Source organism: Amphiprion ocellaris, chromosome 4 (assembly GCF_022539595.1).
Source record: "Amphiprion ocellaris isolate individual 3 ecotype Okinawa chromosome 4, ASM2253959v1, whole genome shotgun sequence".
NCBI lineage: Eukaryota > Metazoa > Chordata > Actinopteri > Pomacentridae > Amphiprion > Amphiprion ocellaris.
In genome coordinates, this window is record NC_072769.1 from 39,293,691 (window position 1) to 39,316,936 (window position 23,246).

A 23,246-nucleotide genomic window follows, 5' to 3' on the forward strand; every position below is an offset into this window, starting at 1 on the left:
TTCTGGAGAGAATTACTTATGGGTTGGGAAAACCTGTTTATTTAATTTCTGCTCCCTCTAGAGGACCTGGAGCCTCAACTACAGGGTCTCCTCTCACAGAAACCCAAACTATGGTGAATTAGGCAGCTGCAAATCAGCTTATAAGGTAAATGTTTCCAAACCAATCACCAGAACATTTTACACCAATAAATATTTGCAGAAGGTGAGCAGATGAAGGATGTAATTACAGTCATGAACAAAGGTTTGCATACACTTGTACAGACCATGCATACCAGAGCAGTCTCCTAATTTTCTAGGAGGGAATCACTGAAACACGTGCATCTTCATCACAAAAACAAAACAAACAAACAAACAAAAACAGTGGTACATTTAATTTCTTTTATAGATTTATTAAAGGTCTTCTGAAAAAATGAGTGAAATTTTGAAGCAGTAGTTCCACTAGTTACAAAACATCTCCAGAGCATAATACTACCACCACCATGCTTGACAGTAAGCTTGGTGTTGTTGAGATTAAAAGCTTCACCTTTTATCCTCCAAACATCTTTGTGGTCATTGTGGCCAAGTTACTCAGTTTTTGTTTCAGCTGACCATAGAGGTCTTCAAGAGACCTTCACTTGAGCTTTATGGTGTCGTATCTGCAGATCTACTTTTTGGTGATTCTTGGTTGACTCTTGACCTTCCTGACCACTTGTAGTAGATTATAGCTTGTATTCTTTCCTGATGGTGGCAGTGACATAACTGTGCCATCCTTAAAGCAGCTGCTTTGAAATGGCTCCACGTGACATGTTCAAGACATGATTTGCTTTTTCAGATCTTTTCTGAACTCCTCAGACTTTTCCATACTAGTGTTTGTGGATGAGTCTATTAAGTGCATCTAATGGGCCTGATTTAAATGTCCTCAGAGAAGTCAGCAGCTGTAGTTATTCATAATCACTCGTGGGAGATTAAGAGGTAATGCCATCAAGAAAACTTGATTAATGCAATTTTTTGGAATCACCAGAACCGATCATTTAAGTTTCTGTGTATATTTTTGTTGCAGCAGATTTTGTCATATTTCCAGAAGATGCATTGTCTATCGCAGAAAATTCAGGGTTATAGGGGTCATTGGAAACTCAAGATCGCCATGATATACATGGTCTTCACAAGTGTATGTAAACTTTTGTTCCTGAGTGTACCTTTGAAACTAAGTTTTACAATATGTGCTGTAAATGTGTCCAGAGACCATACCCTAGTCACTGTAAAAAAAAATTTAGAAAATTGCAGTTAAATACGGGGAGCTGTGGTCACATTCTATTGTATTTTTACAGTGTGACTATGGTATTTCATGTAAACATTTTATTATTATAATTAAGTACAGTAGAATATGAGGTTTACTGTTTAGTACAATAACTAGACTTTCCAGTAATATAATCTATGTGCCACTATAACCAGAATTACTTTTAAATGTAGTTACCTGAGAAATGTAACATTTTCTTCTTTGAAATCTGTGAACACCGTATACTGCAGACATACACCATAAATAACAATTCCAGCAAACAAACATTCAAGGAACATTCCCTAAAGGATCCAAGAATGCTTGTGCTAGGATGTGGCTTTAATAGTTATGATTCAGAACTGAGATCTACCAACTCTGTTTAACATTTCAAAACATTTAAAAGTGCATAAAGAAGTGATGTATGACAAATTGTGATGCATGAAATATAATTTAGAAACCAGTGATCCATTGAAATCCAGCAGCATCACTATAACATAAAGGAATGAATGTTCGATACTTTGACGTATTGACAGAACAAGTAAATCTTGATCTTGACAACTTCATACAACTACAGAAAAAAAACTCATGTATTGCAGGCCAGGTTACATTTGATAACCCTTCAAAACTTTGCATAGAGTTTCATGACCAATGGGATTGCTTTGATAAACTTCCATGAGGTTATTGGTGGCTCATAGACCAATAGGACAACGTGAACACATTTAAAAAGGCATCGCTGTTACTGTAGTTCAGTCATTGGAGGATCAGTGACAGAGATGGCTCGTCTCACCTTTCTTCTCCTTCTCCTGTGGGTTGGTGGGTATTCTGTTTAGATTTTATATCAAGCACACGATGCTGTTACTAATCTTCTCAGTCTACCAGTGCTTCTGTGAATGTGTCAGTAAATTATTAGGAAAAATAACTTAATGCATTAAGCTGAATCAAATGGTAAAACTGTCTTTTAAAGTAGACGACTTTGAAGGGAGGTTAACATCCAATGTATTCATACAGGCCTTGGCTGCATGTAATCACCAGAGATGAACCAACTACTGGTTGTAATACCTCTAATTTATTTTTGTCTGCCAAACAACTCTAATGTAATGTAATGAATAATGCAGCTGAGAATTTTACCATTAAGTAATGATAAAATTATTCAGTTAAAAGCCATCTTGCTCAAAGTCACCTGGTGGAGGTGTTTCTCTTTCAGGTGTCACAGTGAGCACAGTGGTGGACCTGCAGAAGAGGATTTACGGTGGGGATAAATGTAAAGATGAGGAGCGTCGGTACCATGTCAGTCTGTATAAGAATCCTGCTGACCAAATGAGTGTTTGTGGTGGCTCTCTGATAAAACCACAGTGGATTCTGACTGCAGCTCACTGCCAGAAACCTACAATGTGAGAAAATTTTAGTTTTACCTGAAAAGTTGAACCACAGATTAATGATAAACCCTTCAAAGCTAGACCGTAAATTGTTAGACATCTGTGATTGTGTGGTTGTAAATCCATGCAGCACATGCATGACTAGAGATTTTCTTTGTTGTTTTTGCTTGTTTTTTTTTAACTGGAGAGGTATGCTGTTCCTCTTCCTTCTAGGCATGCAGTTGTAGGTGTGCATCCAGGTCCAGGAAAGACAGTGAAAATCCAAGAAGAACCTGTGGTCTATCCGGACCATGACATCATGCTCCTGAAGTTACCGAGCGACATTATTGACCCTAAGAACAAACTTATAGCTCTGCCCGAAGACAAGGAATGCAGAAGTCCGCCGGAAATGTGAGTTAAGTTTCTGTTAATATTGTGTGTTTAAGGTTTTCATGCATTAACACAAGAGGAGTGATATATATGGCAGAAAACATGAGCTTTGAATCTTGTCTGAGGTGGTTGAAGTAAAACATTCCATATAATGTTTAAAATCTCAAAATTAAATAACTTTACTGAATACAGGCTGGAAAGGTTCAGTTATAATCATTTATTTTGTGTTCACAGCACATACATAACTGTTTGAGATATTAACCTTTTTTTATTTTCTAGAGGTGAAGTAGTTCAAGTCGCAGGCCATGGTGATTATGAAATAGATGAGAAGACCAGAAAAACAAGTAAGGCCGTTTTTGATTAATTTAGTTATTATTTGTTTTTTCTATATATTTTATTTGTGCAGCTCAACATCTTTTGAGGAAAACATTTTGCTTGAAAATAAAGTTATACAGCGTCTTCAAGGCTTTCAAAGATACTGTTTAATTCAATTAGTATATAATGTAACAGTATTAATCAGTGTTCTTGGTTTATTTTTTTTCCAGAACCTGGTCAACCAACACATCTCAAGTGTGCAACAATGAAGGTTTCCAAGTGTGACAATAAAAAAACTCGAGCTTATCGTAAAAGTGTGCCAGATGAAAATTGGTTGTGTGCTGAAAAAAAAGATACGGACACATGTCAGGTGAGTTGTTGTTGCTGCCAACATTACATCAAATGTTCTGGAGCAAAATCATATCATACTTTACATATTTTCTTCTTCTCAGGGTGACTCTGGTGGTGGAGTGGAATATAATGGCAAGCTTCATGGTGTGATCAGTGCTAATAGTGACAATGTCTGCATGCTACCGGCTCTTTTCTTGAATGTTTGTAAATACAAACAATGGATCGAAGAAAAGACCAAATAAATGGAAATAATGAAACATAAATGTTGAATAAACAATCTGAGATTTCAGATCTAGAGTTGACGCCTGTGATTCCTGTGTCTTTTGTGTTCACCCTAGAAGATGTTCATGTGTTTTGAAGCCAGAAACATTTAAGCACAGAAGTGCAAACAAAATGTGAAACTACTCATCAACTCACCAGTAAAGGAGAAAAAGCCCCAGACTAGTCATCAGTATCATTTACCTTCCATTAACTTCCCCAGTGACATACCAGTGGTGCTCTTTTAAATCGGTTCACACTGTCCTGTTGTTTGAGTTGCAGATTGTAGATTTCAATAAAAAGATGAGAATCAATGAAAACAACATGTCAGCCTCTCAATCGAAGTCTATAACTGGAAGAAATGTTTAAACGGAAGGAAGTTTGTTTACATTATACATTTATTTTTGCAACTGCAATGTCATAATTTATTTAATTTGTTCCAAACACAACATAAAAATATATTTCTCTACAGTCAAAGAGCACCACAGTATGCAGGCTAAAACAGACTTCAGTTTGGTAAAACTAAAGCTGGATGCGCTTTGTTATTACTGTCATTACTTACACTATATAAGTTCATTACTTGTCTGTGTGATTTAAATTCAATATATTTGCCATGATCAAGATTGTTTTCCGCAGTTAAAAGTTCAGGGGAGGTGAAAAGTCTGTAGTTCATTAGAATGAATTCAGTTCATTTCAGTCAAAGATGTTCACATGTTGTCTGTAAATTGTCCCTCTGCTTATATTTTGTATTTAGTTTAGAATGAATTCAGTTCAGTTCATTTCAGCTCTGTTGAGTTCTGAGAGGTGTCGCTGTGTTTGTGAGGGGCCAAGGAGGGTAGAAGAGCAGTAAAACGAATAATGCACCCTAACCTGAGGTAATAAATGTGGAGAAGCCTGGAGATTTGTAAAAACAACGGAGACTTATCTTAACCAGAGTCCAACAAAGACACACAGACATTGTTTACTGTCTGAACAGGCCACAGAGGTGGTGGAACCAGTTCTATCCAGTCCTGCTCCTGGATCAGCTCATGGTCTGCATTTCCTCATTTCCCAGGAAACTTCCACAAATCCAGCTGATACCAAAGCCTTTTGTTTATTCTTTTATGTCACAATTTTAGAACAAAGATGACCAGAAACTAGAGATGACTATTCCAAAGATCTACTAGTATTTTCTTCTCCACCTCCATGACAAGACTGTGCTTAGTGGTAAGAATCCATGGACATGCATACTTCTTACATCCTGACCTGTATCCTCCAAGACAACGCTGTACATTTCTAGGTAACCTGTGACTGAGACAAATTTGTAAACCTAGTTGCTGTTAATTTCCTCAAATGTTTTTGAGTTGCTTTAGTTGATGGACAGCATCATAAACAGATGCATCATGGGATAAATGTTTCCCTTGAGAACTTTGTCCACTGGATTAACATACTGGTTTGACATTCTGCAGCTTTTACCCCGGTAGTTCTCCTCTTGAACGGCAGTGATCCCATTTTCCATGTTGTCATCCATGTAAGATGACATCCTGTAAGTGAACATCTGACTCCACAATATATATGGAACACTCTACTTCCATTCACTCAGCTGCTAAAGATGGAGCTTTGTTTTAAATAGTGAGCTGGGTTACTCTTTGTCCTTTGATTGTTTGTATAATCTGTAAAAAGTGGAGTTGAACAGTCTGTAGTCCATTAGAATGATTTCAGCTCCATTCAGTTCTGATGGGTGTTGGTGTGTTTGTGAGCATAGGAGAGATCTGTTCCATTTCAGACAGTGAAACTTGTCATTATATGCTTGACAGAAGTAGCATTCATTGAAGGGTCCCTGTAGAAGCTTTTTACAAATTAATTAAATAATTCATGTTTCTTATTGTGGCCACATTTCAAAAAAAGTGGTACATTTTGTTCAAATTACATTTTTAGTGGGCTCAACATCAAGACATCAATTATTTTCTTCAAAAGCCTTTCAAGTACTTTTCTCTTCAACATGTGAAAATCCCCCATTTGGTCAAATTGTTCAGGTTATTAAAGTGTTTGTGACTGAAACTTGTCCCAAAGCCACTCTGGTGTAAGTCTTAGTTCATATCATACCAGACCCTCAACCAGACGGACCTCAAAGAAATACAGATGTAGTTTATATCATTATTTGCTTTGGCTGCTTCTGTCAAAATGTCAGCTATGAAACAGTTGGACTGACATTGAAGGACTTGAGTCCATTTTGTTTTTTTCCTCCTCACTTCTGTTGTGAAGATGACTTGACTGTTGGTCTTCCTCTTGTGTTTCACCGGAAATCTTGAAGTTTAATCTGCATGTCAGGATGAAAAGTCAAAATAGCACAAGGTGGTAACTGTGAGATTGTATATTTTCCAGCTAGTTCCTGAAATCTGCTTTTAATTCTTGTCCTGTGGTCATTCAGGTCGTCAGCAGCATGATGTTGTCTTCTGAGAACAGCATATACACTATATTGCCAAAAGTATTGGCTCACCCATCCAAATAATCAGAGTCAGGTGTTCCAATCACTTCCATGGCCACAGGTGTATAAAATCAAGCACCTAGGCTGCAGACTGCTTTTACAAACATTTGTGAAAGAATGGGTCACTCTCAGGAGCTCAGTGAATTCCAGCGTGGAACTGTGATAGGATGCCACCTGTGCAACAAATCCAGTCGTGACATTTCCTCGCTCCTAAATATTCCACAGTCAACTGTCAGCTGTATTATAAGAAAGTGGAAGTGTGTAGGAACGACAGCAACTCTGCCACCAAGTGGTAGGACACGTAAACTGACGGAGCGGGATCAGTGGATGCTGAGGAGCATAGTGCCAAGAGGTGGCCAACTTTCTGCAGAGTCAATCGCTACAGACCTTCAAACTTCATGTGGCCTTCAGATTAGCTCCAGAACAGTGCTTCAGCAGAGAGCTTCATGGAATGGGTTTCCATGGCCGAGCAGCTGCATCCAAGCCATACATCACCAAGTGCAATGCAAAGCGTGGGATGCAGTGGTGTAAAGCAGCCACCACTGGACTCTAGAGCAGTGGAGACGCCTTCTCTGGAGTGACCAATCACGCTTCTCCATCTGGCAATCTGATGGACCAGTCTGGGCTTGGTGGTTGCCAGGAGAACCATAGTTGTGGGACTGCATTGTGCCAAGTGTAAAGTTTGGTGGAGGGGGGATTATGGTGTGGGCTTGTTTTTCAGGAGCTGGGCTTGGACCCTTAGTTCCAGTGAAAGGAACTCTGAATGCTTCAGCATACCAAGACATTTTGGACAATTCCATGCTCCCAACTTTGTGGGAACAGTTTGGAGCTGGTCCCTTCCTCTTCCAACATGACTGTGCACCAGTGCACAAAGCAAGGTCCATAAAGACATGGATGACAGAGTCTGGTGTGGATGAACTTGACTGACCTGCACAGAGTCCTGACCTCAACCCCATAGAACACCTTTGGGATGAATTAGAGCAGAGACTGAGAGCCAGACCTTCTGGTCCAACATCAGTGTGTGACCTCACAAATGTGCTTCTGGAAGAATGGTCAAAAATTCCCATAAACACACTCCTAAACCTTGTGGACAGCCTTCCCAGAAGAGTTGAAGCTGTTCTAGCTGCAAAGGGTGGACCCACGTCATATTGAACCCTATGGATTAGGAATGGGATGTCACTTATGTTCATATGCGAGTCAAGGCAGGTGAGCGAATACTTTTGGCAATATAGTGTATCTGAAGTACAACACAAACCTTCAAGGAGCAAAGATGTTATACTGTTGTGGCCACTCACACACAAGCTATTAACCAGTAAAATTAAGTGATTCCTTTCTATTGTAAAGATTTTCTTTTGCAGGGATCAACAGAAGCCTCTATTGAAAGACATTTTGAAGGTACCTCAATCCAGTGGGTAAATCAATCCACCACTACTGTCATGTATTCACAATCAACTCGAGAGAAGAATTTAAATGGAATTAACTTTTTTCCGATCAGTAGTTTGATGCACAGACTGACCAAGTAGATCTTGACACAATGCAATTGCACAACTTCATATAGCTAAAAAAAAAACCTTCATGTAATGCAGGGCGGGGTACATTTAGTAAATCTTCTAAATTTTGCAAAACGGTGGAGAGTTTCATGACCAATGGGATTGCTTTGATAAACTTCCATGAGGTTATTGGTGGCTCATAGACCAATAGGACAACGTGAACACATTTAAAAAGGCATCGCTGTTACTGTAGTTCAGTCATTGGAGGATCAGTGACAGAGATGGCTCGTCTCACCTTTCTTCTCCTTCTCCTGTGGGTTGGTGGGTATTCTGTTTAGATTTTATATCAAGCACACGATGCTGTTACTAATCTTCTCAGTCTACCAGTGCTTCTGTGAATGTGTCAGTAAATTATTAGGAAAAATAATTTAATGCATTAAGCTGAATCAAATGGTAAAACTGTCTTTTAAAGTAGACGACTTTGAAGGGAGGTTAACATCCAATGTATTCATACAGGCCTTGGCTGCATGTAATCACCAGAGATGAACCAACTACTGATTGTAATACCTCCACTTTATTTTTGTCTGACAATCAACCCAAATGTGATGTAATGAATAATGCAGCTAATAAAATTATTCAGTTATTTCTTGCAGTGTAATAAATAAGTGTTGGGATCTCTGCTGGACACTCAGCTGTTTAATCTGTTATAAACTCAAAGCCATCTTGCTCAAAGTCACCTGGTGGAGGTGTTTCTCTTTCAGGTGTCACAGTGAGCACAGTGGTGGACCTGCAGAAGAGGATTTATGGTGGGAAAGACTGTGACCCTGATGAGCGTCTGTACCATGTCAGACTGTACAGGAATCCTTCTTCCGCTATCAGTGTTTGTGGTGGCTCTCTGATAAAACCACAGTGGATTCTGACTGCAGCTCACTGCCAGAAACCTACAATGTGAGAAAAGTCTAGTTTTACCTGAAAAATTGAACCACGGATTAATGACAAACCTTTCAAAGCTAGACCGTAAATTGTTAGACATCTGTGATTGTGTGGTTGTAAATCCATGCAGCACTTTATCTACATGCATGAATAGAGATTTTCTTTGTTGTTTTTGCTTCTTTTTTTTTAACTGGAGAGGTATGCTGTTCCTCTTCCTTCTAGGCATGCAGTTGTAGGTGTGCATCCAGGTCCAGGAAAGACAGTGAAAATCCGAGGAAAACCTGTGGTCTATCGGAACCATGACATCATGCTCCTGAAGTTACCGAGCCCCGTTACTAACATTAATCCTATACCTCTACCTGACAACAATGAATGCAACACCAAGCCTGGAATGTGAGTAAAGTTTCTGTTAATATTCTGTGTTTAAGGTTTTCATGCATTAACACAAGAGGAGTGATATATATATGGCAGAAAACATGAGCTTTGAATCTTGTCTGAGGCCGTTGAAGTAAAACATTCCATATAATGTTTAAAATCTCAGAGTGAAATTACTTAAGTAAAGACAGTCTGGAAAGGTGTATATCCATCAGATTCCTTTTATATTCAGTTATAATGATTTATTTTGTGTTCACAGTACATGCATGAGATCATTATTATTATCTTTTTTTATTTTCTAGAGGTGAACCAGTTCAGGTTGCAGGCCATGGTCGATATCAAATCGATAACAAAGGCGAACCAAGTAAGACAGTTTTTGTTTATCTTAGTTATTATTTGTTTTTTCCATGTATTTTATTTGTGCAGCTCAACATCTTTTGAGGAAAACATTTTGCTTGAAAATAAAGTTATACAGCGTCTTCAAGGCTTTCAAAGATACTGTTTAATTCAATAAGTATATAATGTAACAGTATTGGTCAGTGTTCTTGGTTTATTTTTTCTCCAGAACCTGGTCAACCAACACATCTCAAGTGTGCAACAATGAAGGTTTCCAAGTGTGACACAGAAGCTATTAAAATCAGCAAACCAAACGAGCCAATTGGCAACTGGATTTGTTACCAAAGAAACAATGTGGGCACATGTGTGGTGAGTTGCTATGGATGGTGAGATTATTCCTTTTGTCTAGTCTTCAGATGTTTTGGAGCAAAATAACAAACTCAACATATTTTCTTCCTCTCAGGGCGACTCTGGTGGTGGAGTGGAATATCAGGGCAAGCTTCGTGCTGTACATGTTAGTGGCCGAACAGATGGCTGCACTAGACAAGGCATTTCCTTGGATGTTTGTAAATACAAAGAATGGATCAAGAAAACCATCAAAGGAAAATAATGAAACATAAATGTTGAATAAACAATCTGAGATTTCAGATCTAGAGTTGACGCCTGTGATTCTTGTGTCTTTTGTGTTCACCCTAGAAGATCTTCACGTGTCTTGAAGCCAGAAATATTTAAGCACAGAAGTGCAAACAAAATGTGAAACTACTCATCAACTCACCACTAAAGGAGAAAAAGCCCCAGACTAGTCATCAGTATCATTTACCTTCCATTAACTCACCCTGTGAAATACCAGTGGTGCTCTTTTAAATCGGTTCACACTGTCCTGTTGTTTGAGTTGCAGATTGTAGATTTCAATAAAAAGATGAGAATCAATGAAAACAACATGTCAGCTTCACAGTCCAAGTGTATAACTGGAAGAAGTGTTTAAAAAGAAAGAAACTAGTTTACATTTTGCAATTTTTTTGCAACTGCAATGTCCCAATTTATTTATTTTGTTCTAAAACCAACATAAAAATATATTTCTATACAGTCAAACAGCACCACAGTCTGGCTTAAAACAGACTTCAGTTCTGACTTTGGTAAAACTAAAGCTGGATGCTCTTTGTTATTACTCTCATTACTTACACTATATAAGTTCATTACTTGTTTGTGTGATTTAAAAGTCAGTATATTTGCCATGATCAAGATTGTTTTCCACAGTTAAAAGTTCAGGGGAGGTGAACAGTCTGTAGTTCATTAGAATGAATTCAGTTCATTTCAGTCAAAGATGTTCACATGTTGTCTGTAAATTGTCCCTCTGCTTATATTTTGTATTTTGTTTGTCATAAGTAACTGGCCACTCATAAACTATTTTCTAAACAAAGGTTTTAGCAAACAATGGACTACTTTTCATCTAATTATGTAAATAAATATTTTAAGCCAAATAAATACTAGGTATCCAAAATAACACAAATTGCACCTTAGCAGAATTTTTACTCACAAATAACAATATTAATTAACAAACCAGGCAGTACAATTCAAACGTGTCCTCAACAACACAGCCAGAAAGCACTTAAACAGAATCCAGTGAGACACATGAGCTTACCGGTAGCCTTTTTTTGGTTTCAGTCCTTTTCCCATGCGTTTTTACTCCGTGCTTTCTTTCTTTGTCCCTGTTTTCTGCTGCTGTTGCTCCGTCCACCAGCTAAAATGACTGGTTCACCGTTGATACTGCTTGAGTTCCTGGCGTGTGCTGCTGATTGCTTCACTGGTTCACCTTCTGAGGAGGCATGAAGCAGCTGCCATCAGGTGTAGCGCGCACATCCACACCTCCAGGCAGATCACAGCAACAGTTGTAATATTAGGATGTCCCAGTGGTTTTCTATGAAGCCTCCAGTTGATCCAACATGCTGCACCAAGAGTGAGTAGGGGGCGACTCAGAGGAACAGATGACTCAGGTCCCTAATATGGGAAGAGTCCTGAGAGGGTATTACATTGTGAATTAGCACACAATTTCAACATACATGCCTGAAACTAAATAATAATAAAAGATCAAAGTTTGGACTTTAAGGGAGGCCTCCACCATGCTGAGCATTTTCAAAGCCATTTGATTAACTATAGTGAATATCAGGTGTAAATACTGCTAGAATATTACCAAGGATCTCTTCCTTTTTGTGGTATGGGTAGGCAGTAACCTCAGCCTGACTCACCTAAATAAAATTCTGCATTGTATATCATTAGTTTTTCCTACTACTGTCAGAATGTCGGCTATGAAACAGATGGACTGACACTGAAAGAATTGTGCTCATTTTTTCCCCCTTTCTCACTTCTGTTGTGAAGATGACTTGACTGTTGTTGTTCCTCTTGTGTTTCACCTGAAATCTTGAAGTTTAATCTGCATGTCAGGTTGAAGAGTCAAAATGTCACAAGGTGGCAACTGGAAAGATAAGATATGAAAACAACTTCTGCTGTGGACTGTCTTAATCTTTTTCTACAGAACATTTTTAGATAAAATAATTCTTTGAAAGTCACAAAAGTTGAACAGAACACTTTGGACCTGGGAGATGAGTTCATGGCTTCAGTCAAGAGTCCAACTTTGCATTAAATGTCTAAAAGAAAAGTCAATTTCTGTTCATATTGCAATGTCAGTTAATACTGTCAGCATATGGAGGACAGGTGCTGAATTTATTAATAAGTAATTCAACTTTGCATGAACACAGACATTTCTAACCACTGACATGTTGTTGATAAACCTTTGCCCTGTAGCTAGTGGCTCTAGAACAGAGTGATCCGATTTTAAAAGTTGTCCCAATAGACAGTGGAGGCTAAATGGCAGCAATGGCTCTTCTGATCCTTTATTTGCTGTGAGCAGGTGAATTGTGAACTATGGTGCACATTTCCTATGTTTAGCTATTCCTTAATATCCGTTTGTTATCAATGCATTTTAATACCCTCACTTGTGATGAATCTGGTTGAAAGTTGTCATGTTTCTGTTGTGTAGAGCCAAAGGAGCTGGCTGAGAGTTATTGTTCTTCAACAGCAACCTCAAACTTTCTGCTTTAGGTCTCACAGTAAACACCCTAGTGGATCTGCACAAAAGATTCATTGGAGGGAAACGGTGTGAAAAAACTGAGAGCGATAATAAAGTGGTTGAAAGTGATATTATGAGATGGAATAGAGATCCATGGGGTGGCTCTCTGATCAGTGCATTGTGACTGCAGCTCACTGCTAGCAGGCAGGATGGTAAGAAACTGGTTGAGTGTTCACATCAGTGCAGGCTGAACATTGAAGGAACTGTGGCCATTTATATGTAAATTAGCTGCAAAGAACACATATTTCTTCCTCTTCCCACTTCTACTTTGAGGGTGACTGATTGTTTTTCTTTATGCTTTCCTTCTGTGTTCCACCTAAAATCTCTTTGTTTGATCTGCATATCAGGATGATAAGTCAAAACAGCACATGTAAACAACATGCAGTAAGATGCTACATTAGGACAGGTTCATCTATACTGCAATGGAATCTAATTCATCTGGAATTTATGCAACTGTTCTCTAGCCTTTTCCAATCTACTGTATAGTTACCAGCTTGCTGCTTATTTTTTTCTAATACCTCTCCTGAATGCGACAGCTTCAATAATAACTACATAATATTTTCAGAGCAGGAAGAGAAAAAGGTCCACTAGTCTTTCTCACTGTGATTTATGGTTGTCAAAATGAATGGAGTAAATACTATAGGCACTATGAGGCAAACAGCCACAGCATTAAAACCACTAATTTTGTGTGAGTCCTCCTTGTGCCATCAAAACAGCTTTGACTTCTTGAGGTGTCCTGTGGTGTCACCAGGGTGCTGGCAGCTGATCCTTTGGGTGCTGTGGGTTGGGGGGGGGGGGGGTGGGCTCGGTGTGTCAGGCTTCAGCTGGTGCATCCAGCAGATGCTCGATCATACTGGGATTTGTGGAGTTTGGAAGCCAGATCAATGCCTTGCACCCTTCATGTTCCTTGAGTCATTCCTGAAAAGGGAGGTACATATTGATGTAATTTGGGGAAATGGTTAATGTGAATGGTAGCAGGAGGGAACTGTTTTTATTAGTCTTAATTCTAACTCTACATTTGCCTTATAAAGCTGCATGCTCACTAATAGTTATAGGACTGTTGACTCTTAGTTCCTCCTGCATCATTCTCATTTGATAAGGATCAAAAGTTGCACAAATGTGTGGAATTGTGCGGCCTGTTAGGTTGTGTTGATAGACTTTCATAAGGTGATTGGTGGCTTGAAGGCCAACACTGCAGTGCTGACAGATTTAAAATATGCCAGTCACAAGAGTTCAGTCACTGAACAGAGAATGAGAGGGATGGATCGTCTGAAGCTTCTTCTCCTCTGGCTGGGGCTTGGTGAGTAACACACAGTTGAGTCTTTTAGTTTAATAGTTGAGATCTGGAGGAGGTGAAGAGGTGAAATTCTAGGGACACAGTTGTCTCATTTACATTTGTCTCACATTAATCTGCAATTTTATTGTAGTCCTGGAGGACATTTGGTTTGAATTTAGGATTTTCACACACATCTTACAACCATGTGCTGATGGCAGCAACAATCAATTGCCAGTGAAATAGAAATATTAACATATCAAGCACACAGCGGATGAAAACAAATAAAAAATACTAGCTGCTACCAAGCCTACATTTAGGAATTGCCTGAGTTTAATGCGAAGGTTTTGAGCACACATAAACAAATCCTCAACCACCAGTGAACTGACTGTCCTGAATAACTAGACTGTTGTTAACCTCAGCTGTGCTTCAGATTTACTTCCTTCTTTAATATCTACTGAAAGACAGCAAAATAATAATCATTTGATAACTCAGTGCTCCCGAGCTGGTGCAGTTATATTAGTAATGATAACTTGTAAATGAAATATGTGAAAACAACAGAGAGCATCAGCGTTGTGCATTCACTTGCTGTAGCTACTGCTGAACATACTACATCTCCGAATTGAACAAAGCAATTTGAATCAACAGATTCATGAGTTTTACCTCTAGTAAGAGAGCATTTGAACCTTGCAGGTTATGAAGGCTGCATGCTGTTGACTTAAGTACCAATCTGCTGGTGTGTATCAAGGCAGAAACGTAGAGCAGAAAAGATTCAGGGGTTCATTTTTTGCCAGCACTGTTTGATTATATTGCTGAGAGTGAGTACTTTTTACGCTGTAATGGAATCAAAATATACAAATTTTTGCTGTTGGCTAATGATATAGCAATGATTTTAACAGTATTTCTTTTATTGAATGTAATGAAAATAATTAAAAGTAACCTGTTCTACCCTGATAGACACCTGCTTTTGTCTAGAAAAGCAAATAGTTTTCTGATTACAAACAGCCATTGTCTTCTGGTGGCCTGCTTTCCCTTTCAGATGTCACAGTGAGCACAGTGGTGGATCTGCAGAAAAGAATCATTGGAGGCAATCAGTGTCGACCAAAGGAGCGTCATTACCATGTGAAACTGATAGTAAGTCATGGCAATAAGGACTTCTTCTGTGGTGCATCTCTGATCAGTGACCAGTGGATTCTGACTGCAGCTCACTGCTATGAGCCTGGATGGTGAGAAATCCTCCATTCTTTACTCCTCAATTCAGAATGCATGTCTTTAAGATGTTTGTCATTGATGCACCATTTGTATTTGTTGGTATTACTTCTGTAATGGACAGAGACATGGATTTATTATGCACTGAGTTCTGGAAAATTCCAAGTGGCTGTTTCTTTTTATTTCACCTCCTCTTGCCTGTAGGACTATGCATGCAGTGCTCGGTGTACATCCTGGTCCTGGAGAACAAGTGGAAATCAAAGAACCACCTGAGATCTACACAGACACTGGCAAGAACAACAACCAGAGGTCACATGACATCATGCTACTGAAGCTACCTACGGCCACTAAGATTCCACCTATAGCTCTTCCTGGCTCTTGTAATCATCCTGAAGTGAGTTGTGATTTTTAATTATTATTATTTCTTCTGTGTCAGAAAAAAAACTGTTTATCTTAATGTAACATCAAACAAGGAACATACATTTGATTTTTTTAAGTAATTTGCCACACATAGAACTAATTTTACCAACTTGGCTTGAACTTGTACTCAAACAGATGAAATACTTTTGGTTAATTAGGGATGTCTTTGGTTTCAAAGAAATAATTCCTTTGAACGGCTCCTTTGAGTGAAGGAATGGATTTTGTATTCTGCATTCATTCTAGAACCATGGAGAACCCAGTCGTACATTGAATGCTCTGTAATAGGCCAATGCTTAGAACCCAGTCAATACTTAAAAGTTCCTTTAGCAACTGATTAATGTTGAACTGAAGGTTTAATTAACCATTAACATGATGCTCAATGTATCTTCCGGAAACTTCAGCTGAATCAGATACTTCTCAGCTTGAAGGCAGCAAATTTCTAGAGGACAAAAGGGGACTGGAGCCTGTTGATCAATAGCTTTAAATTGTGGAAATGTTTCCATCTTACTGTATTCTTCAGAGTCAAAGGGAACAAAGACACGAGGTAGGTGGATATATTAAACCAAAACCAGGTGTACAATTGTCATCGTGGAATTGGTTGGACAGGGTTTCAGATCTGTTAGATGATAAATCTAAGAGCAGAGCGGCAAAGTTAGCATCCAAGTGTCACATCTGTAACACTGTGCCAGAAGCAGAAGAACTGAAAGTGTCATGATCTCTGCTCCAGCTCCTGTTTCTCTCCTTCATTCTTCCTCCTGGTCTCTCCTTCTTCCTCCTGTTCACTCTGTATCTGTCTTCTGTTCTGACCTGTCTGTCATCCCTCCCTCTTGTCTCTCTCGTCCCTGTCTCTGTCTCTCCCTGCTCACCTGTCTGCACTCAGCTGATTACTGCAGGTGACACTCGTTGCAGTAATCAGCTCACCTGCACTCGATCTCACCTGCTCACTATTTAAACCTCATTCCTTCACTCACTCTCTGCTGGATCATAAAGAATCACATCCCTTCAGAGACTTTGCTCCACTTCTGGATCCTGTTCTCCCCACTGAGCTCTGCTGCCTCTCGACTGCTTCAACCCCCATGGATTCTACTCCTCTCCCCCCGGATTCCCTGGGTCTTCTATCTAGTTTTTCCCCTGGTTTGTGAGTACTCTGTTTGGTGTAGTTGTTAGTGTTTGGGTTTTTTCCTTTGGACTTCGGTGTTGGATTTGATAGTTTTGTTTGGTTTTGCATATTTATACTTGGCTAGGTTTGGTTTTCCCCTCAATCCTGGTTCCTTTTGTATTGTTTTAGCTCTTGTTTAGTTTAAATAAAGTTCTTCTCAATATTCCTCCTGTCTCCCCATGTCTGTGCCTGGGTTCTCTGACCTCCCTGTAACAGAAAGTTACAGAGACAGAAGTACTAAAAGCATCAAAACAAATATCTGTCAAAGGTAACAACTCAGAGGAAACATGACAAATTCAATGCTTCATTAATGCCAAAGGGCTCCACTGCGTGGCGCTGTGAGATTGAGGTCATTATTTGTTTACCTTAGAATTTTAATGATGTACTGATAACCCAGCTAGGCAACGAGTAATGTTTTTTTTTTTAAGATGACAAAATATTCTTTTTCTTTTTTGTCCTGGTTTGTGTCCTTTTCAGAGGTAAAAAGGTTTCAGTTGCTGGCCATGCTGCCACTGCTGGAGGGCCCAATGGTGAACGAAGTGAGAACATTTTGATAATTTCACTAGCATTATGATCAGTTTATATAGGCTAGTTTCTTTTTCATTTCATTCTTTGAATAGAAAAGTCTTTTTTTTCATTTTTTGTTACTATTTTATACAAATTAGGTAAATATAAGAAATGATTCAACTATATATGAGTGCTTTAAAATATTTCAGATTAAATGGCTGATTAGAATGCATGCTTTCTTGTTCTGTAGATCCGGGTGGATCACCTACTCTTCAGTGTCGACATTGAGATTGTTCAATGTAAGGCGCTCAGAAACCATTTGAGAACCAACAACCGCTTTTTCTACAACAAAGTGTATTATCATCGCTGGTTCTGTGGCCAAAGTCCTCGAGTGGACGTGTGCTCCGTGAGTCGCCTTGGCTTCTCCACTTAACCCTACTCTACATTCATTCATAACTTTAGTCATCAGGATGAATCGAAGCGGAGCAAAATCATGACGTAAGCAATAAACACTATATTTGTCTCACACACGGTGACTCTGGTGGAGGAGTGGTGTACAAGAACAAACTCTACGGTGTCATGTCTTTCACGGGTGATATGGACCATGTATGTACTGCACCAGCTGCATTCATGGACATCTGCAATCAAGAATACTTAAAATGGATCAAAGATACGATTAAAAAGCCAAAAGGAAAGTGTGGTCTGTTGTGCGGGTTAGGACAAACATAAAACTGAAGCTTAATATACAGAGGAAACATTGACACATATTTTCATGATTTACTTCACTGCAAATAAGGTTGCAAACTGTAAACACTGTTTGTCACAAAGATCTGTCATTATTTAGATATAAAGTTGAAACTCCCCTCCCCATTCCGTCAATAAGGAAAGAAAACACACAGAGATTCTGGTGAGGCATTGCTAAGTCATAAGGAAGAGGGCAACTGGACAGTATGCGCTATGAGATGATTTGTTTATTGTCTCAGATGTTACCATACTTTCTATACTCATGGGTGGATTCTGCTGGTGTTTCCCAACCTTTTGGGCCTGTGAACTCTTACAATAAAGCGATCAGATCTGTTCAGATGTTTTCTCCTTTCCATTGATCTGATGGCAACTGAACATGTCTTCTTCTCGTCTGAATGAGCACCATGCACACTTTACTTCTCTTGTAGCATTCAGTCAACTGGACCTCGTAACATTTCTGCATCACTTTCAACACAATGGAAAAGCACATACAAGCGACATACTTCAAGTCTCTGTGAAGTCCTTCTGGGGAGGTTTTTTTTTTCCACATTTCAGGGCCAAACTTGTTCCAAAACACAGACAGAAAAAGATTAATTTTACATGACAAAATAATCACTCTGGCCTACATTTTCACATCTATTACAAACTGAAATGTCCATAAAAATAAAATGTAATTGTAAACAAACAGATTGTTGAGATTCACCAACTGAAGTTCAGTTTGTTGCTTACAGATGTTGGCAGAAGTATCTTCTCTGAGTTTGTAGAGAGGATCAGTCACAATCTGACTGCAAGTGATATGTGACCAGTCCCTCACAGAGTCACAGTAAATCATTTGTATCATTGCAGCCATCCTCAGTTTGAGTCCTGAGCTCCATCACAGCTGTCAGAATATCTTCTTTTTACTGTCCGTAAAGTAGTAGATTATCTTCACACAGACAGAATTTATAGTGTTTAGAATGTCATAAATGAACTAGATTGTTAGTTATTTGGACAGTTTAATAAGCTGCTGTTAAGTTAGATTTGGTCTTTTGTATAATAATAACCTTAAGATATTAACATGTATGTATATACAAGTTTATTAGTAATTTAAACTAAAATTATTAGCATGGAGATGGACCACTCTGACCTCTCCTCTCTTGTTACTCAACTAGCCACACAAGCACACACTGCTTCCTGCACTGTCTCTGAATGTTGGCATTAGCCACTATTATATTTGCATAACATCTGTGTTTTACCAAGGATCCTGGGCCATTTCACCTCATAGTTCTGAATGAAAGTCAGAAATCATCTGAGTGACTTGGTAAGAAGTGTAAAAAGTAATTCAGTGCAGTGGGCTCACATCTTACTTAACTGATCTTACTTATTTCCCTGCTGTCGCTTCACAAAGGACAAGGACTGCTGATACGTGACCATGACTTTGCATAAATGTGTAGCGTGTTGCAGCCAATAGGGCTTGATAAGGCCTCAGGATGTGACTGGTGGCTTTGCAGGGGTCATTTGTTAACAGAAAGTTCCACCATTACAGAGAGAACCACAGCAATGACTTTCCTGATGCTTCTTCTGTTATGTCTATGCATCTGTGAGTATTCAACAATTTCATATATTTATATCTAAATATATGTATATTGAGATCTGCATTCTTAATGCTTACTGTGCTAGCTGTAAAATGGGCCTGTAGGGTGAGGTTATTAAAATGATGTAATACACTTAGCTGTATCAAACCTTAAAGAGGCTATGTAGAATATTCCAACAGCAGATCTGTGCAATATTTTATTCAACAGGTGCACATGCATGTGCTCGAGCAAGCAAGTTATACAAAGCAGAAAGCTGCCAGTTAGAAAACATATCTAAACAATGATGAAAGCAGATGTTTTATGAGAAAAGAAATACATGTACCAGGTATTTGTTTTGGAGATTAAGACTGAATGTAGTCAGTAAATGTATTTACAGGAAGATCTCATGTGGAACCTATCAGCTGGAGATGTGCTTTAAAGGGACATCTTAGAGCCAGCTTATAACTACAGACTCTAGAGAAACCACATGGAAACTGCAAGGACTGTTACTGGTCAGCTTGGACTGGATGTGGCTTCTTCAGTAACTTTGTAATAATGAAGAAATTGTTTTAGGGTCCAACAATTTCGACTATGAGCTTAGCTCCATGTGTATAAAAAATAGCAAATAGCAGTTACTGGATTCAACTCCAGTTCTATGAGCATATAGGAAATAGAACAATGGAGATGGTGAATTTTACATTTGACATGGCTATGCTTGACAAAGACATGAATGCACTGAAAGGGCTGAAAAATGGCACTAGCTGTCCTCTGAGTTGTGTTTCAGCTCCTGTCAATGTATCACATCTGGAGTAGGTACTTTTTCTCCCCCATATACGTCACTGGAACATGTTTGATGCAGTTGAAACACTTAGGAAGGTTTTGCCTTCAAAGCCCATCCCTGAACTTCTTGTACATGTGATAACGCTCATTTAGCTGATGAGGATATTTGATGCTCAGCTTCAGATCAATCAAGTCTTAATACGGACTCTTTTTTTCTGTTTTCCTGAGACCAGATTAGGAATATTCTACTGAAGACAGGCAACCACTGTTCTTACTCAGTCACCTGGTGGGGGGATTTCTCTTTCAGGTGTTGCAGTGAGCATGATGGTGGATCTGCAGAAGAGAATCATCGGAGGTCATAAATGTGAGCGTCGGTACCACGTCAGACTTAGAGGAGTTGCTGCTGACGGGTCTTCCAGCTTGTGTGGAGGATCTCTGATCAGTCAACGGTGGATTCTGACTGCTGCTCACTGTCTGGAGCCAGGAAGGTAAGAAAATGACACTATTACCCAGAATTCTGTAGCAACTGAACCTAAATAATATCTGGTATTTATGTTTTAGTGTTCTTGACAAGATAAAATATGCTGAGAGGAAAATCTGTGTTAACTGTCTAGTGTTTATCTTTGTAGGACCATATTTGCAGATTTAGGTGTCCTATTAGGTGGTGCTGCTCAAGAAGTACAAATCACTGGAAAGCCTGTGATCTACACCGACATAGACAACAACAACAGTGACAGATTTCATGACCTCATGCTGCTGCAGCTACCTGGAAACTCGAACATTCAGCCTGTAGCTCTTCCTGACTGTGGAGATCAACCCAGAATGTGAGTTGTGGGTTTTTCGTCATAAAAATGATATGAAGCTGTATTATAATAGATACTGACACCTAGAGCACTTCTGTAAAATAGAACATTCTACAGTCATGTGGTTTGTTTTGGATGAAAGAAAACATCTATGATCCTTTGGCTAATAACTGGGCCTTTTCTGAACATTTGCATTTCATTTTACGAAATGTTTACTATAATATGACCTAATGCTTCTGCTCTCATTGTTCTTCTTGGTGTGATTTTACAGAGTTGAGATTGCAGGCCATGCTGCCACGTGTGGAGGCCTGAATGACAGAAGGAGTGAGATGATTTTGCAATTTTTGCTCTATTTTCATAAGTAATTAATATATATTTTTTTTTAAATAAGAAGAATTTTATATTTTCTTTGGTACCAAAACTGCATTGTTCTTTACTTAATAGACAAACATAAAAACTCTTCTAACTGCTTTCAATGTATTTTGTGGAAATATTTTAAAACAGTTCTTCATGTTGCCTTCTCTAGAACCTGGTAAATCACAAACTCTCCACTGTACAGACATCAAAGTTGTTGACTGTGAAGATCTCAGACATACTTTGCTGGAAAAAGCTCCAAAGGTTTACCAAGTGAAGATGTACCAACACTGGTTCTGTGGCCAAAGTCTTGGAGTGGATATATGTTATGTGAGTTGGCATTGGAGTTTTGATCATTTTCAGATACATTAATATCTCAGTAAAAAGGGAAAAACTAAGCATATTTCTCTCTCTTCCAGGGAGACTCTGGGGGAGGAGTGGTGCATAAAGACAAGATTTACGGCATCATTTCTTTTCTTGGAGATCCTCGCTATGTATGTAGGAAAGCAGCTGCTTTCATGGACCTCTGCAATCCTCAATATGCAGCTTGGATCAAAAGAACTACTGCCTGACTAAAAAGCTTTAACCCTCATGTCATCCTGCGGGTCAAAATTGACCCGTCTTAAAGTTTGAAAATGTGGGGAAAAAAATATTTTCACAGTGAAACTTCTGATGTCCATATTTTCAACATTTTGGGGGAAATCTTTGAAGATTTTTTGGTGGAAAAAAAAGAAATGTTAAAAATGTTTCACAAAAAATGTTAGAAGTTCTTTTGTTATGTAATCACTTTAGATGTTGTTAGGATTTTTTTGGGAAGATTTTTGCTCATTTTTTTGAAAATATTTACAAGAATTTTCTTGCCAAAGTTGGGGGATTAAAAAAAAAAAACTTTTAAGGGAAACTTATAGAAACACACACACACACACACACACACACACACACACACACACACACACACACACACACACACACACACACACACACACACACACACACACACACACACACACACACACACACACACACACACACACACACACACACACACACACACACACACACACACACACACACACACACACACACACACACACACACACACACACACACACACACATTGTGCTTTAGATTCTATCTTTGCAAGCACTGTTTTGCTAATTTACCTTTCTGCAAAATAAAGATCCTTTTTAGCATTATAGTGAATGTGATACTCAGATGAAGGAATTTCTTCAAACCTGGCACAAACATTCACTGGACAAAGGTCCAAGGTCACTCTATGCTAATGCAAATCCCTTTCTCAGGAATAAGATATATCAGTCACACCTAGAGAAAATGTTATTACATGGTGGTAACGTCCACTTGGACCCAGGAAGAAGCTGATTAGAATTTTGATGTCAAAGGCTGAGTAAAGTCGAGAAAAACTGTAAAATGATGATGAAGTGATGGCATTTTATATGTAGAAGGTCAGAGGTCAACTTCACTGTGACATCTTAATGTTGGGTGGAAACATATTTATTTAACGTCTGACCTCCGGAGCAGCAGGAGACATGGTGGTCATATTTCACATCTGGTTGTATATTGAATTGGTGTCACTGATCCTTGATGCCCACTTAAACTCTGGTGATTGTAGAGATCTTCTCTGCTGCCGGGTTGAAGATTTGTATGAAGCATTTACACATTAGCATTTCTAGCTTGTTCTGGAGCAATGTTCACACTTGAAGGCTTTAGCCTGTTTAAAAGCTGTCAACACACTGATTAGATTTGATGGAGAAATACTGAATCTAATATTTCA

The 23,246-nt window shown here is 38.8% G+C and overlaps 3 protein-coding genes across 6 annotated transcripts; all 3 read left to right on the forward strand.

Annotated features, from left to right (window-relative positions):
- Positions 1 to 36: 36 nt before the first annotated feature.
- Positions 37 to 10,185, forward strand: LOC118471229 (trypsin Tyr p 3.0101-like). The gene is made up of 12 exons (XM_055009811.1): positions 37 to 2,068; positions 2,460 to 2,646; positions 2,845 to 3,021; positions 3,280 to 3,344; positions 3,546 to 3,685; positions 3,768 to 3,907; positions 8,135 to 8,202; positions 8,643 to 8,829; positions 9,037 to 9,207; positions 9,492 to 9,553; positions 9,755 to 9,894; positions 9,989 to 10,185. Exons 1-12 carry the CDS (start codon positions 2,029 to 2,031, stop codon positions 10,133 to 10,135), a joined length of 1,524 nt encoding a protein of 507 aa, XP_054865786.1. The 5' UTR covers positions 37 to 2,028; the 3' UTR covers positions 10,136 to 10,185.
- A 3,653-nt stretch (positions 10,186 to 13,838) lies between these two features.
- On the forward strand, positions 13,839 to 17,902 carry LOC111577590 (snake venom serine protease 5-like). 4 transcript variants are annotated; one of them, XM_055009931.1, is made up of 5 exons: positions 13,839 to 13,952; positions 14,965 to 15,151; positions 15,339 to 15,528; positions 17,191 to 17,252; positions 17,471 to 17,902. In XM_055009931.1, exons 1-4 carry the CDS (start codon positions 13,904 to 13,906, stop codon positions 17,194 to 17,196), a joined length of 432 nt encoding a protein of 143 aa, XP_054865906.1. In that variant the 5' UTR covers positions 13,839 to 13,903; the 3' UTR covers positions 17,197 to 17,252; positions 17,471 to 17,902. The 4 variants fall into 4 exon arrangements, 1 of the variants encoding a protein (XP_054865906.1); XR_008601438.1 differs by lacking the exons at positions 13,839 to 13,952; positions 14,965 to 15,151; positions 15,339 to 15,528 and adding exons at positions 15,558 to 16,688; positions 16,930 to 16,981; XR_008601436.1 differs by lacking the exons at positions 13,839 to 13,952; positions 14,965 to 15,151; positions 15,339 to 15,528 and adding exons at positions 15,561 to 16,692; positions 16,930 to 16,981.
- Positions 17,903 to 19,926: 2,024 nt separating this feature from the next.
- LOC111577596 (kallikrein-8-like) lies at positions 19,927 to 22,411 on the forward strand. The gene is made up of 5 exons (XM_023283941.3): positions 19,927 to 20,785; positions 20,927 to 21,121; positions 21,372 to 21,424; positions 21,627 to 21,784; positions 21,874 to 22,411. Exons 1-5 carry the CDS (start codon positions 20,619 to 20,621, stop codon positions 22,024 to 22,026), a joined length of 726 nt encoding a protein of 241 aa, XP_023139709.2. The 5' UTR covers positions 19,927 to 20,618; the 3' UTR covers positions 22,027 to 22,411.
- Positions 22,412 to 23,246: the final 835 nt, after the last annotated feature.